The sequence below is a fragment of the Myxocyprinus asiaticus genome, chromosome 20 (assembly GCF_019703515.2).
Source record: "Myxocyprinus asiaticus isolate MX2 ecotype Aquarium Trade chromosome 20, UBuf_Myxa_2, whole genome shotgun sequence".
In the NCBI taxonomy this organism is placed as follows: Eukaryota; Metazoa; Chordata; class Actinopteri; order Cypriniformes; family Catostomidae; genus Myxocyprinus; species Myxocyprinus asiaticus.
Window position 1 is genome coordinate 48,161,060 of NC_059363.1, and position 15,884 is coordinate 48,176,943.

Here is a 15,884-nt window from a genome sequence, read left to right on the forward strand (position 1 = left end):
CGGGATTTGCTTCCAGCAACTTTGCTCACCGTGTGTAGACGCAGCTCATCGCTGCTCTCAGGTGCAGCCTCGTGGCACAAGGAAGTAACGTCTGACTTGAAACTGTGGCCATACAATCTCCATCTCGCTGGACGAGTTGAGATTACTCTGTGTTCCACCGAACACTCTAACGGATCCGAAGGAGACCGCCGAGCAATCCGCATCTTCATCTATTTGCCTGCAGAAGTGAAGAGATAAAAGATTTCTCTTCCATCTTCAATTAAGTTGACGTCACTGATTTCTCCGCCAGCCCGCCGAGAATCAAGAGCCGTACTGCCCGCCGACAGAGTGAGGAAACGGCCTCCCGTCATCACCCGAGCCTCGAGGAACCGAGTCGGAGTTAAAGGACGGATGAACACACATTCTGCATGTGATTCAAGTAAGAGGTTTACGTCTGGGCAGAGATAGAATATTATAGTGTGTTATTCTTGTGTTTCAAGGTTATTGCTTGTACAGTTTACGGACTGCCATGTCCACTCATTGTTAATACTCATGGTATTAATTATCACGAATTTGATTTGCTGTATTGTGGTCCAACCACATTGGGCTGTTGTGCATTTCCGCTATCGCGGATGAGACCGGCAAACTGAGTTTATCCATTAAAGAATCAAAGAACGCGGGACTGTTTACGAGCCATCCACCGCGTCTCTGAGTGATAAACTAACAGCTACTTTCTCTCCCACGATCGCGAAATCGGCTTTGGGGCCGTCACTTAATTCTCTCTCTCTCTCTCTCGTACTAATCACACACACACACATACACGCGACCCCTCACAAACATACTGGCACACATTTTTGGCTAGTAGATAGCTTCGTGATAAAGCTCAGCTTTGTTCCTAAGCTACCATTGACTGGTTTCTCTCCGCCCACATTCGCGGTCATATTCCCTGGCCGGAAGTCTCGTGTGACACACTCTCCACAAGAGTCACGTCCGCCATTTTGTGCGCGTCCCTCCTTACACACACACACACACACACACTTACTCTCACACACACACACACACACACACCCTCATGTGTTAGAGGATTATTTTGATTTCCATATCTAATCATATCACTGTTTAGTTTGTAGTTGTAAGTCAGAAGTTTATTGACTGCATTGTATTAATTATTAATTGATATTACTGCATAAATAAACTTTGTTATATTACGAAGAGAAGTGTTTTGGTTTGTTTTGCATACACCTGTGTCATGCTGACGGGATGTCAGTGCTCGGATTCAAGCCTTCATTCATTGTTTTTTTTTTCTCAAAAATCAATATTTTTCGGATGTCGATTTTCATAAGAAAACAATCTAATATTGAGACTGTTATACTATCTGGTTATTAGTCCCTGATTCCAGGGTGGTGCCCCGTCAATGTTAATCCTTATTAATATTCTATTGATTTTTGATAATTGATCATTATCTTTGATGATTGTTGAATTTGAATGATCAATAAGCTAGTGTTCATTTTAATTAATGTTTCATCGATGTTAACAATTACGATTATCTTTGATAATTGTTGATTTAAAGGATTAGAAAAAGCTAACATTGATTCTCATCAATGTTCTATTGATTTTAATAATTAATAATTATCTTATCTAAATAGTTAGATTCAATTAATTAATTTAAATATTAATTAATAACTAAAGAAATAATTACCAATTATTTCTGATAGTAACACTGATCTAAACAACCAGTAAAGCCCTACAACACATTCCAAATCAACTTTGGTTGCGGGCAGATTAGCAGCTAATTCCCTCTCTGACGACTCCAAATAATTGATTCGTTTTTCAACATCTGTCACTCTTATGACTAGCTCAGAGATTTTTTTTCCATCGCCGTAATCGATCAACGTATTACAGCGAGATCCTCCAAGTCCGCAAGTACCTTTGTCAACATCACCGACATGTTGGACAGTTGATGCTGGATTCCTTCTCCCGCTGCGCCATCCAAATCGAGTCCCCGGTCCACAGGCCTGTCTGGGCTTTCATCTTGAACACGTAAGTGTCTTTTAATGTCTCCAGAGCCAGAGGATTTTGACTTCTTTGCCATGTTTACCTCGAACAGTAAATGTGTAACTGGGTGTATTGAATTTCACCGGATTATATCACACAATTAGCAAAGTGCACAGAGCTGTCTCTCATACGTTTGCCCTTCGCATGGCATCACCGTACTCCCGGGTTGGGATTTTTTTATTTCTTTAATGAGCAGAGAAATTTGGGGGTTATTGATTGCTGGGGCGGACTTGCCGAATATTAATTTATGGAAAAACTTTATGCAGCTCAGATAGCTTTTTATGGTACTTGGTTGAATTGCCTTTGAATTGATTTAGGAATGAAATGAATGATGAAATGGACAGTAGAGAGAAATTTGGGAACTGCAAATGATAGTTTTGGTGGAACCGTTTGAAGCATTTCCGTGCTGTCCAGTAGGTTTGGAGAGTTCTCGGTGAAACCGCTCGAATTATTGAGTCGAGTGATGCAGTGAGAAATTGTTTGAAGGGATTGTCTATAGGAATTTCAGCTCCGAACAGGGAGGTACCGGGATCGGAGTCGAGTCTGCCTCTGGAGCTAATGCTCTGAATTTCTGAAAGGAAAAGCGAGAAAGTGAGTCAGCGATTTGGTTCTTTGATCCTGGTATGTGTCTAGCAGAAAAACTGAATTGGTTACAGGCTGAAATCCACATTAGACATCTTAGAAACGGCATAATTTCGGGGGCATGGGAACGGCCCTTGTTGATGCAATGGACAATAGCTTGATTATCGCAATGGACTATGATGCTTTATGAGGTCCATTAGTTTCCCCACAGAAAGGCTGTGACCATGATAGGGTAGAATTTGTGAAGGGCTGAGGAAGCTGCTGATGGTGGGAGGCTGGTGAGCTCTGGGGGCCAGGTGGAAGCGAACCAGCGACCTTGATATAATCCCCCGAAGCCGACGGACGGGGTGGCATCGGTGAAAAGTTGGATGTCTTCAGGGAATGACAGGCAGTCCTAATAAAAAAAGGTAAGCCCATTCCATTGTTTTAGGAATGTTAACCAGAGCTGGAGGTCGGTGCGTCAGTATGGGTTTAGGGTTATTGTGTCATTTAGCGCAGCGATGGATGAAGCGAGGTAGAGAAGGTGCGAGATAAAGGGGCAGCCTTGGGGAATGATGCGCATGGCGAAATTGAGATGCCCGAGGAGGGAGAGGAGCTTGTGTATAGAGCAGATTTTGGTTGGACATAAATATGATTATCCTATTGATTTTCTCTTTTAGGAGGTAATTTATAAATTGAGCGTCGTAATGATTCGCAAGTTCCTTAGTAAGAGAAGAAATATTAACAGGAGTGCTGAGATATTTTATAAGATTTTTTATTTTTGAAAGGTTTCAATACAGGGTAGATAGGGCAGGTGTGCACACTGCCACAATGAGTACAGACATGTAAGAAACGACAGCATTGTCTAGGGCAACCAAATTCGTTGAAGTTATTGCATACTTGTCTGCTGGCTGAAATTCTGACTACCCTTCCCCTGGAATCGATATCTGGTTGATCGAGAGGGGGATCATTGGAGGGGCATGGGACGTAGCTGGTAGAGTTATCAGGTCTTTGGACTGACCTGGTAGGAAAGTTGGAATTTATGAGAGGACATAGTTTGGTTTGGTGATCTGATGATCTACACACTGTGAAAGACATGTTACAGAAGTATAGCGGCTAAACGAAATGCAGAATTCTACAAAGGATAGCGTACAAGTTACTGAAAATTCGCTGCATTCTAAAAGGCATTGCAGCTCTGTGGTGGGGTAGAGAGAGAGAAGCACAGAAAGGTCTATGTCTGCACTTGATAAAATCTGGGTCTGGAGATTATTGGACACTTCCGGAGGCTTCGTAGCTATGGCATTTGGGGGAATGGCTAGGGGCGTAGCTGTATGGAGGGTGAAAGTAGGAGAATGGGCTGGTTGAGGCCAATCGGGAAGGAGTGGGGGCAGAGCCGGCACTGAAGGCGGAGGCATCCTTATGCCTGGGGCGGCTCCAAAGGCAGGACAGAGTGAGAGGGGATGGCCTAGAAATGGTAAACATTGGGCTGGAGTGTTTGTCATTAGCAGAGGTGGCCTCGTGCTCGATTCCGCTTCAGCACCCCAGGGGTAGGACAGAGGGAAAGAGCTGGGGAAGGCTGGTTGAGGAGAGGGATTTGGGGCCTCTGAGGTCGGTGATATGCCGGGCGGTGGTGGCGGGAAGGCTCCTGCGTCAGGGTGCCCGGTGGATGGGTGCACAGTAAGCGGGGGCTGGAATGGGAGAGAAAGGAGAGATGGTGGCTTGCTAGGCTTTTGGCCTAGCACTGGCTGAAGGTCTTTTATGGGATGGCAGTTTGGTGAGGGAGATGTGGCCTGTTCCTGGAAGACCAGAGGGTTTGGAGTGGTCAGGGTGTTTATGAGCTGAAGCAGTGTGTCTAGAGGAATGGGTAGAAGGTATAGATTGGGCTTTAGTGATTCCAGGGGTTTTTGAGGAAGAGGGAATGTCATGTTGGGAAGAGACATACAAGTCATGCAGTTGGATTTTACTTAGCCTGCGTGAAAAGTGGATACTGGAAGCAAGTCCACCTGCTCGGTCACAGACAAAGTGCCATCCACTACGTTAAGTGTTCCCTTTTGTCTTCTTTTTCTTATACAACTTCTGTTTTCTTGTCATGCTTGTAAAATGTGCTTTCAGTCATTTCCTGTTTTTCACTCTAGGTGAAAATACACACACACACACACACACACCGTACACTATGCACTCCAGAGAACCTAAGGTCTTAGTGCTGCCTCATCACAGTCCCTCTCTTTCTCAGTTGGACTGCGGAACTGTCAGTCAGCTGTCAACAAAGCAGACTTTGTCCCTGCCATCAGCCATTAGTCAAAACTCAAAAGATCTGGCTCTGACTGAGACATGGATTTGAGCAGATGGGATTCTTCATGAGCCACTGTCTGAAGCATGGGCTCAGGATCCACCAAAATTACCTGCCATAAGCTTCCAGCCGGACTACGATGCTCCTCACTGAATGATTCCTATATAAACTTGGTCAACACTCTCTTAAAAAAATTAACTACATAGAAAATGAATTAATCACTAACAAAAGCCTTCAATGGCCAAAATCATAGGACAATGCAGCTATGTGTAGTTCCTCAGTTAATTCAGGATGACTTCAAGGACTTTAACACTAAAACTTATAGTTCATACAAAATAATTTTGTTTAACCATTGACCCACAACACTTACTTAGTTTACTAATTTTAACCACTAATAGTTCTAAACATAAATAACTAATATTGTCATTATATTCATTCATTTTCTGTTATAGCGTAATTTCCTGTACAACTGTAACAGTTACACAAATAAATTTGACTTGATTTGACTTGAGATAACAGGGAGATAACTCCGAACATGGATCGGAGGGATAAAGAGATCCCTCAGCTCTCTCTACCGAATTCACTTTCATCCAAACCCCTTGTCTTACTGGGCGGGATGGGGGAACTCATTTGCACATTCATGACTCATTCATTCATTCCTCTCTATGCATTAACATATCTTTTAGATATAAAATGCATTAGTGCCACTAATCCTGCTAAAATTCACTTGTCATCCATCATCCTCCAGGTCAACTAGGCATCTTTTTTCAAAGAGCTAAATGTCCTGCTATCCTCATTCCCTGAGGATGGCACTCTACTGGTGGTCCTTGGGTATTTCAACATCCACCTGGACAAACCTCAAGCAGCTGACTCACCAGCCCTTCTGACCTTGTTTGACTTTTACAAGAATGCACACCTGTAACACACAGAGCAGAAAAACAGCTAAATCTCATTCATATCTGTAACTGTATCACTAGTAATCTTCTTGTTACACCTCTAAATATCTCTGATCACTTCTTTATCCAGTTCTCTGTTACTCTCCCTTCTTTTGCTACCAATCACTCCTCTTCTGGTCTCCTTCTGCCGCAACCTCAGTCCTCTCTTTCCTAATCATTTCTCTTCTATGATCACTGAATCCCTTTTCTCCACTAACCACTTATCTTCACTTGATGTAAATGATAGTGATGGAAAGTCCTATTCTTTTCCGCAAACCAGTTCTTTCAGGTGGTTCATTAAATGAACCGGTTAAAAAAACGATTCACCAGTTCATTTACATCATTACATAATGAAGTCACTGTGCATGATGCTAATACCCCGGCGCTGTAGAATACACGCTCAAACGCATTCAATAAAGCCATATGCAAGCGCATGTGTATGATTATTACATTTAATTTAATTAAGTTAAGACAGTAAGGGTGTTTATTTGTCAGTGTTTCATTCAGTGATCTTGCAATACATCCTACATTAAAGTTTTGCACCTAAAGCACTCAGTACTGACATTGATATACAAATGCGGATGTTCTACATGTCAAAAGCTTATAAAGTGATTAAACTAGAATTAATCAACTCACCCTTTTTACAGAAACCATGATCCAGCTCATAACAACTTCAAATACAATCTGCATGCACAATACCCAATAGTAAAACTCATTTACATCTCTCGACTGAAATCTCTCGCTGATAAAACAGTAATACAATCAAGTCATAAACATATTTCCATTATGTTTTATTTGTTATTATTTCTGCTGTTCAACAAAATACACCAGAAACATACATTTCGCCCCTTAACCACATGCATGCACAATGTGAGCAGCTCATCGGTTCTCAGTATGCTGAACACCTCCGAAAGAGGCGATTTCAGTTCAGTGTACTTTTGACTCGAGAACTGTTACAAGCGACTCATTGTGCTGTTGACTCCAGAACTGTTGCAACCGGAGTGTTCAGTCTGATTTGTGAACTAGTTGTAGCAGTTCATTGCAAAGAAGATTTAGGAAAAACAGATATCACCAGTTCTAGGATCATATTACTCCCGGTTATCGGCTCATTTCGAGTCGGAGTGTCAGGCATGTCTGAGAGACAGGTTAAGATAGAGAAACTTGTGGATCAGTGTTGACTCGAGACGCAAACTGTTTCAAATTATTTAGTGCGATTTGGTGAACCCATCTCTCTCCTACATTTCCAGGCTAAAACTCTTGAGAGGGTTGTATTAAACCAGTTGTTGGCTTTTTTCACAGAACAACCTACTAGACAGACATCAGTCTGGCTTTAAAAAAGGACACTCAATGGACACTGCCCTCTTGTCAGTAGCTGAAACCCTGCGACTGGAGAGAGCTAACTCCAAATAATCTGTCCTCATCCTCCTTGACCTGTCTGCTGCTTTTGATACAGTAGCTATTAGATCCTCGTGTCCACCTTCTCCGACCTGGGTATCACAGGAACTGCACTTAGATGGTTTGAGTAATACCTCACAAGCAGACCCTTCAAGGTCTCCTGGGGAATAGAGGTGTCTTCAGGGATCAGTTCTTGGTCCCCTCTTCTTCTCAATCTACACATCACTCGGACCAATCATTAAGGCACATGGCTTGTCCTACCACAGCTATGCAGATGGTATGTAGCTATACCTGTCATTCCAGCCTGAAAACCCCACCATCTTAGCTTGTATCTCTGCCTGCCTTTCAGAGATCTTGGCATGGATGAAGGAATGTCACATTCAGCTCAACCCTGCCAAGACAGATATTCTTGTGATCCCAGTAAATCCGTCTGTTGACCACAACCTCACCATTCATCTTGGTTCAACTACACTAACACCAACCAGGACAGCCTGGAACCTGGGAGTGGTTGCTGATGACCCGCTTAACTTCATCGACCACATCTCATCATCTGCCTAGTCTTGCAGCTTTACAACAACAGGAAAATCAGACCTTTCCTGTCTGAATGTGCTGCACAGTTCCTGGTCCAAGTTCTGGTCATTTCAAGACTGGACTACTGTAATGCCCTCTTGGCTGGCCTCCCAGCTAGCATTCATTAACCTCCTGAGACCCCCGCACCACTGCTGTGTGCATTTTACATTTCCCTTTTTGATTTGTAACTAGTAGGACCTAATAAACAAGCAATAATAATAATAATAATAATAATAATTTCAAGAGCAAAACAAATTGATGTCCACATACTGTATGTGGAGAGCAGGACTAAGTTGTGAAATTTGAAGTAATACCAAACTATAGAAAGTCAGATTTTTATTATGGGTCTAGGAGTGTTCATTATTCCTGTTTTTGAGACATTATAGACATTACAGCTGATTTTCTATAAAGCTGAATAAATCATTCTTATTAAAAGTAATGGCCGGCATCATCAAATCACTGCCAACTATGTTAAAATAAAATTATACATTATAAAATTCTGAATCTATGTACTGATTTTCATTTTCCCTTGTCTGCCAAACATGTTGAGTGGTCCAAACATCATCTGCAGCCTGAAACTGAACTTTTGGTCACATTTTAGGAGTGAATGCACTTAACTGCTGTGGCAGATCTCACTGCCTTCCCTATCAAGGAGGAAGCGGGTGGCCAGATCACGTAGATTTTATTTACATACAGTTCACGCAGACACAACACACACAGTGCGCTCTGGAATGATGCTGGTAGACACGCACACAGCTCCGTGCGACGCTCACTCTGTTGATTTTTCAGCCCAACGCAGATTGCACACGATAAACGAGCTGTGTGCAACTCTCTCTCTCCCTCACACTGGCTTACCCGGCTCCTCTTTATCTCTCTCTCACTGACTGGGTAACTCAGCTGCAGATGTCCACCCTGACAGCCCGGCCACGCCCTCCTCCTTGTCACATACCTCCACCGCCCGATTCAGGCCGGGGAGCCATCCTGACTGACTCACTCCCCCTCATCTCCGGAGGGGAGACGCTACCCTTCTGGCCATTCCGCCACTCGATGGTCCTCCTCGCCTCCTGGGAACATGAGTAGGACAAGGGGAGGGAGAGGGGAAAGAAAGAGCGAGCGGGAGAGACAGAAAGAGGAGAGAGAAAGAGAAAAGGAAAAGATAAAACAAACAAAAACATGCCGGCCCCCGATCACGCCGTCGGTCGGCCCTCAGCCAGCTGGGCAGCAGTCCTCAGCAATGCTGGGCAATGGCACCGGACCCGTGCCACTGGATCGAGCACTCCTTTCATCAAAAAGTCCAAAGCACGAGAACTCGTGGAATTGGAAGGGAATATTAAAAGTGCAGAGGCAGAGCTGAAGCGCTGAATGTTGTCTGATGGCCTCAGAGAATTGACCCGATTGAAATACAGATATAATACTATTTTGTCACGGAAGGTGGAGTTTTGGCTATTCAGGGCAAGACAGTCATATTTTGAGTCAGGGGACAAAGGAGGGAAGCTTTTGGCTAGATATATAAAGCAAAGAGAGTCTTTCTCTACCATTCCCTCAGTGAAATCTGCTGGTGGTAACATTTTTACCTTGGCCATTGATATTAATATTACTTTTGAAGAATTCTATTTTGATCTCTATAGTTCCACGTCTTCGTCTACTGAAGAAGATATTAGAAACTTTGTGGAACCATTAGAACTCCCTAAACTGATGATTGAGCAAAAAAATTATCTTGATTCTGAGATAAACTTGGAGGTGCTTAGCGAGGTAATCAAGGCCTTGCTTACAGGCAAGGCTCCGGAGCCAGATGGATTTGCTGCTGAATTTTTTAGATCTTATGCTACAGAACTGGCTCCACTTTTGTTAGAAGTTTATACGTAAACATTAAAGAATGGAAAGCTTCCTCCAACCATGACACAAGCCCGGATCAGTCTGATTCTTAAAAAGGACAAAGATCCAAGCGAGTGGAAGAGTTACCATCCAATTTCCCTGATCCAGCTAGATGTAAAAATTTGGTCAAAAATTTTGGCTAACCGATTAAGTTATGATATCCCTTATACATATAGATCAGGTGGGGTTTATTCGGGGACGTAACTCTTCTGATAACATTAGGCATTTCATCAATATCATGTGGACAGTGGCGAATGATCAGTCTCCGGCCGCTGCCATCTCACTTGATGCCGAAAAGGCGTTTGAAATGGTAGAATAGGATTATCTTTTTAATGTTTTGGAAATATATGGGTTCGGGAATACTTTCATTGGATGGATTAAGTTACTGTATAGACACCCGGTAGCGGCAGTACAAACAAATTGATTAATTTCAGATTATTTTACTCTGGATAGGAGCACCTGGCAGTGTTGCCCTCTTTCCCCATTATTGTTCTGTCTTGCTCTGGAACCGTTAGCAGCTGCAATAAGAAAGGAGGATGATTTTCCAGAGGTGGTGGCGGGAGGTATGGCACATAAGTTTTTGCTTTACACAGATGATATTTTATTATTCTTCACCGACCCCACTAGATCTATGCCTTCCCTCCACAGGATTATTAATTCCTTCTCTAAATTCTCAGGATACAGAGTCAACTGGTCTAAATCCAAAGCTTTGGCTCTGACAGTATACTGTCCAGTAACGGCTTTTCAACCGGGCGCCTTCCAATGGCCCAAACAGGGCATTAAGTATTTGGGCATTTTATTCCCAGCAAATTTGTGTAATTTAGTTAAGAGTTAATTTTGACCCTTTATTAAAAAGTTTTTCGAGCAATGTGTGTAGGTGGGCTTCATTACATTTATCTGTGATTGGGAAGGTTAATGTTATTAAAATTAATTGTATTCCAAAATTCAACTACCTGTTACAATCTCTTCATTTCAAGCAATTTGATAGCGTAGCGAAGTTCTTCATTTGGAATGGTAAATGTCCCAGATTACATTTCAACAAGTTACATAGGCCGATTGACAAAGGCGGGCTAGGCCTACCCAAGATTTAGTTTTATTATTGTACATTCGGTCTCAGACATTTGGCTCATTGGTCGCTTCCACCTGAGAGAGCCCCTCCCTGGTTTTGTATTGAACAGGAAGTCCTTGCTCCTGCTTCGCCATTGCAAAGCCTTTCTATTAAACTATCCGGAGAAGTTAAGTCACACCCTGTTATCTCGCATTTGCACGCAGTATGGACAAAAGTGTCCAGAGTGTTTAATCTGGACATTTTCGAGCATATGGCTGAACCCAAAATTACATATTAATAAGTCCCCTTTCTGCTGGTCAGAGTGGATTGTGAGGGAGGTTAATACGCTCGGTGACCTATATGAGAAGGGAGTGTGGAGACCTTTTGAAAATTTGGTTCAACATTTTAAGATTCCTAGATCTCAGTTGTTTAGGTATTTACTGCTGCACCACCTGCTCTGTACTATTTTTGGTAGTAGCATACATCCCCTAAAGCAGCAGATACTCTGGAAGTGGTGATTACTGCTTTTGGAAAAGGTCATGAGGCATCAGTATATTACTCCCTGTTAGTTCAGAGTCTGGGGGACGGAGCTTCAACATCTCTAAAGAGATTATGGGAGAAAGATTTAAATTTGGTATTGGAGGAGGGAGTGTGGGCTAGGATTCCAAAAAACATAAAGTCTACATCTAGAGATGCAAGGGTGCGTCTGATGCAATTTAAGATTTTGCATAGATTGTATTGGACACCCTCTAGATTGTATAAGCTTGTCTTAAAGACACATACTCACCTGCTGTTGATGGCAATCAGAAGACGGGGACACAACCCATGTTTTTTGGGAATGTATTAAGATCCAGGAACTTTGGTTGAGGGTTCAGAGCTTCATGTGTGACATAGTGGACACTCGATTTTCATTTTGCCCCAGACTGTGTATTTTGGGTGATGGGGCGGTCCTGAATATGGGTGATGGATATATGGAGAGCTGGGTCCTGACCGCCGTGATGATTAGCAGGCGGGTAATTCTCAGGGGATGGAGGTCGTCTGATGCACCCTTATTTCGTGAGTGGTGCATCGAGTTAGGAAAGGTGGTGGCATTTGAGGAGATGGTATATAGAAGGCTAAGTATCCTGGATATATACATCAAGAAATGGGGCAGCTATCTAGCCTTTTTGGAAGGCTCTCGGGGAGGGTCAGCGGAGAGAGACTAGTGGGGTGTTTCTTTTTTTTTTTTTTTTATATCTCTAAATATTTTCTGCTGTTTTGATGTCTATTTGTGTGTCTTTGTTAGTTGGCTTTTGACCACTGGAGTGCTTGTATGTGTCAGGTGGGGGTGGAGGGGGGGTTAATGTTCGGTGGGGGGGAAAGTTATGATTTCATGTGGTTTGATATTGTATTTTCTGTTATGTCTATTTGATTTGCTGCATGGAATCAATAAAAAACTGTTAATAACAAAACTTCTGCCACAGATATTAATAAGGCCTTTAAAGACTTCTATTTCTATTTTTATAGTTCCATGTCTTCGTCAACCAGTAAGAATATTAGCAATTTCTTAGAGCCATTAGAACTTCTTCAAATGATGAATGATCAAAAAGACTCTCTTGACTTTGGAGGAGCTTATTGAGGTAATTAAAGCCGTGCCAACAGGTAAGGCACCAGGGCTAGATGGTTTTGCTGCATAATTTTTTAGATGTTATGTCACAGAACTGGCTTCACTTATGTTAGAAGTTTACACAGAGTCATTAAAGAAAGGTGAACTACTGCCAACCATGACACAAGCCTTGATCGGTCTCATTGTTTAAAAGATAAAGACCCAAATGTATGTAAAGGTTATCATCCAATTTCCCTGGTCCAGTTAGATGTAAAAATATTGTCTATAATTCTAGCTAATCGATTAAACAGAGTAATTACATCTCTTATATATATATATATATAGATTAAGTGGGGTTTTTTTGTGGTCATAGTTCTTCTGATAATATTAGACATTTTATGTAGTCAGTAGTGAATGATCAGACCCTGATAGCTGCCATCTCACTTGACGCCGAGAAGGCATTTTTATAGGGTGGAATGGGACTATCTTTTTACGATTTTGGAAATGTGTGGGTTTGGGAACACTTTTATTGAGTGGATTAAGTAAACGATTAAGTGGACAACCTCTAGCGGCAGTGCAAACTAATGGATTAATTTCAGAGTATTTTTCTCTTGGTAGGGGAACCCAGCAAGGCTGTCCTCTCTCCCCTTTATTCTTCTGTCTTGCCCTGAAACTATTAGCAGCCGCAATAAGAAAAGAGGATAATTTTCCCTGCATTATAGCAGGAGGTGTGGTGCATAAACTTCTACTCTACGCAAATGATATATTATGATTTGTCTCCGACCCTTGAAGATCTATGCCTACCCACCATAGAATTATTAATTCTTTCTCCAAATGTTCAGGATACAGGGTGAATTGGTCTAAATCGGAAGCTGTTGCTCTGACAGCATACTGCCCTACTACAGCTTTCCAACCTGGAACATTTCTTTGGCCCAAGCAAGGCATTAGGTATTTAGGCATTTAATTTCCAGCAAATGTGAGAGATTTAGTTAGTTAGAGTTGACCCATTAATGAAAAGGTTCTCGTGTGATGTGGATAGGTGGGCTTTGCTGCATTTTTCTATGGCTGGAAAGGTCAATGTTATAAAAATTAATTGTATCCCAAAACTTAATTATCTACTGCAGTCTCTCCCTCTAGAAATTCCTCTTTCTTATTTTAAACAATTTGATAGAAATATCCAAGTCTTTTATTTGAAATGGTACATGACCTTGGTTGCATTTCAGTAAGTTACGACAAAGCAGGTTTAGGCCTCCCCAAAATATTGTTTGATTACTATGCTTTTAATCTTAGACACTTGGCCCACTGGTCTCTTCCACCAGAGAGAGCCCCTCCCTGGTACAACACTGAACAAGCGATTCTTGATCCAATCTCACCATTGCAAATTCTTTCTATTAAATTGCCTATAGAAGTAAAAATGCATCCTATTATTTCACATTAAATTCAGTATGGACAAAGGTTTCTCGTATGTTCAATTTTGATACTTACCTAAATGTTTACTCAAGTACATGGCTGAACCCCAAATTATGTATTAACAAGTCCCCCTTTTGCTGGAAAGAATGGATGGAGAGGGGTGTTGCTACACTTGGTGACCTTTAAGGAAATGGAGCTTTGATATCATTTGAAAATATCACACAGCAATTTGGGATTTCTAGGTCTCAATTTTTAAGGTATTTACAGATGCGCCATTTACTTTGTACTATCTTTGGTGGTTGTACGCAGCCTCTTAAGGCTGCATACACTCACAGACTTTGGTAAGGGTCATGAAGCATCAGTGTATTATTCCTTGTTGATTCAGAGTCTGGGTGATGGAGCCTTGACAGCTCTTAAGAGGTTATAGGAAAGAGATCTGAATTTGGTATTGAAGGATGGGGAGTGGGAAAGAATTTAAAAAATGTTACTATTACTATGTCTAGGGATGCAAGGGTACGCCTTATTCAGTTTAAGATTTTGTATACTGGACTCCCTCTAGATTGTTTAGGCTTGGTTTAAAAGACACACCGATCTGCTGGCGATTGTAGGATGGAGACATGGCCCATACTCTGTGGTTCTGCGCTAAGATTCATGAATTCTGGTTAAGAGTCCAGAATTTTATTTGTAAGGTTTTAGATACTCAATTTTCATTCTGCCCTAGACTATGTATATTGGGTGATGGGGCGGTTATTAAAGTAGGTGACAAATATCCAAAAAGCTGGGTCCAAACTAGTGTAATGATTTGCAGACAGATAATTCTTAGAGGATGGAAGTCAAAAGGCACTCCTTCATTTCAAGAATGGTTCACCGAATTGGGCAGGGTGGCAGCATTTGAAAATATGTCATAAAAACCGCTTGGCAGATTAGACATGTATGGTAAGAAATGGGACAAATACTTTACATTTCTGGAAGGCTCTCAGTGTGGACCATGTGGAGAGAAACAAGATTATGGTCGAAATTGTAAATTGTTGTGGAATTTTTCTTTTCTCCTTTTCTCTCTTTATTTGGTGAATGTTATATTTAAAAAAATTAAATAATAATTTGTGTGTTTATATTGTATGTGTGTAACTCATTACAGTGATATTTGTTGAGGGTTAGGGCGGGGTTGTGGATAGGGAATTAATGGAGGTTAAAGGGGGTAATTGCTGATTCTTTTCATTTATGTTGTGCTTTATTTTGTATTTGTATGGGAGTCAATAAAAAAAGTGTTCACAAAGTCTGATATGGTAACAAGCCACAACTGGAAACAATCAGGGAGGGAACCATGAAGGAAGACAAAACAAGGACAAAGAACCAAACTTCAAAATAAAAGTCCATGAATAACACTATATATTACAGCCAGAGAGTTTGGCCTCCTATTTACATTTGTAATGTTTATGTTGAACTACTTCCATGTTCATTTATCCGGACGCCTCTACATGATTGAAAGAGAGCTTTTAAGAATTAATAAGAAGAAAGAAAGTAAAAGGTTTAGTTATTTGTGTGAATGTTGCATATTGGAGACTAGCTGTTGGAAACAGTGCTTAAAAAAATAGCCCTGAATGTCCTGGGGTGTGACATGCTATATTTCCTCAAACTGTTTTAAACAGTTAATTTAATTATTCTAATAGTACTACAGTTATTATACATGCAGTTTTCCTTAAAACGAATTATCTGAGAGACTACAAGGTACATAGTATTTTACTTAAAATAAGTACTTTTTTGTCACACTGCAGGACCATTTAAAATGAAAAAATATGTAAAAAAAACAAACAAAAAAAGATGACAAAAGACGGAAAAAAAAAAACAAAAAAAAAAACAAAAACAAACCTTCATGTTTGTATAACCCTAACTTTATACACACAATATGCATTTATAGTTATCCTGACATGAAAAGCTAATTCGTCGCACTCACTCACTTGTAGGAAACGGAAACTCTTTATTGCAGTCGAGATGCAGTTGAGCTTCAAGCGAAAGCGTCTCGAAACGGTTGACGAAGAATTCCCAGCTCAGTGCAGGAATGTCCTGCTTCAGTGAATGCAGCAGCAGTAGTTTACTCAAGATAATGGGCCGATCTCTGACAACTGTGTCAAACTGGAAGTCCAGGCACAGACACAGACCCTTAAAGTAGACAAACAAACA

The 15,884-nt window shown here is 41.4% G+C and overlaps 1 protein-coding gene across 1 annotated transcript in view; it reads right to left on the reverse strand.

Moving 5' to 3' along the window:
* Window positions 1–15,884, reverse strand: part of LOC127411010 (protein unc-79 homolog) — a 135,898-nt gene that overhangs the window by 56,276 nt on the left and 63,738 nt on the right. Inside the window, exon 25 of the mRNA XM_051646318.1 lies at window positions 15,662–15,863. Within this exon, the coding sequence (XP_051502278.1) occupies window positions 15,662–15,863 (202 nt within the window). The remainder of the gene's footprint in view (window positions 1–15,661; window positions 15,864–15,884) is intronic.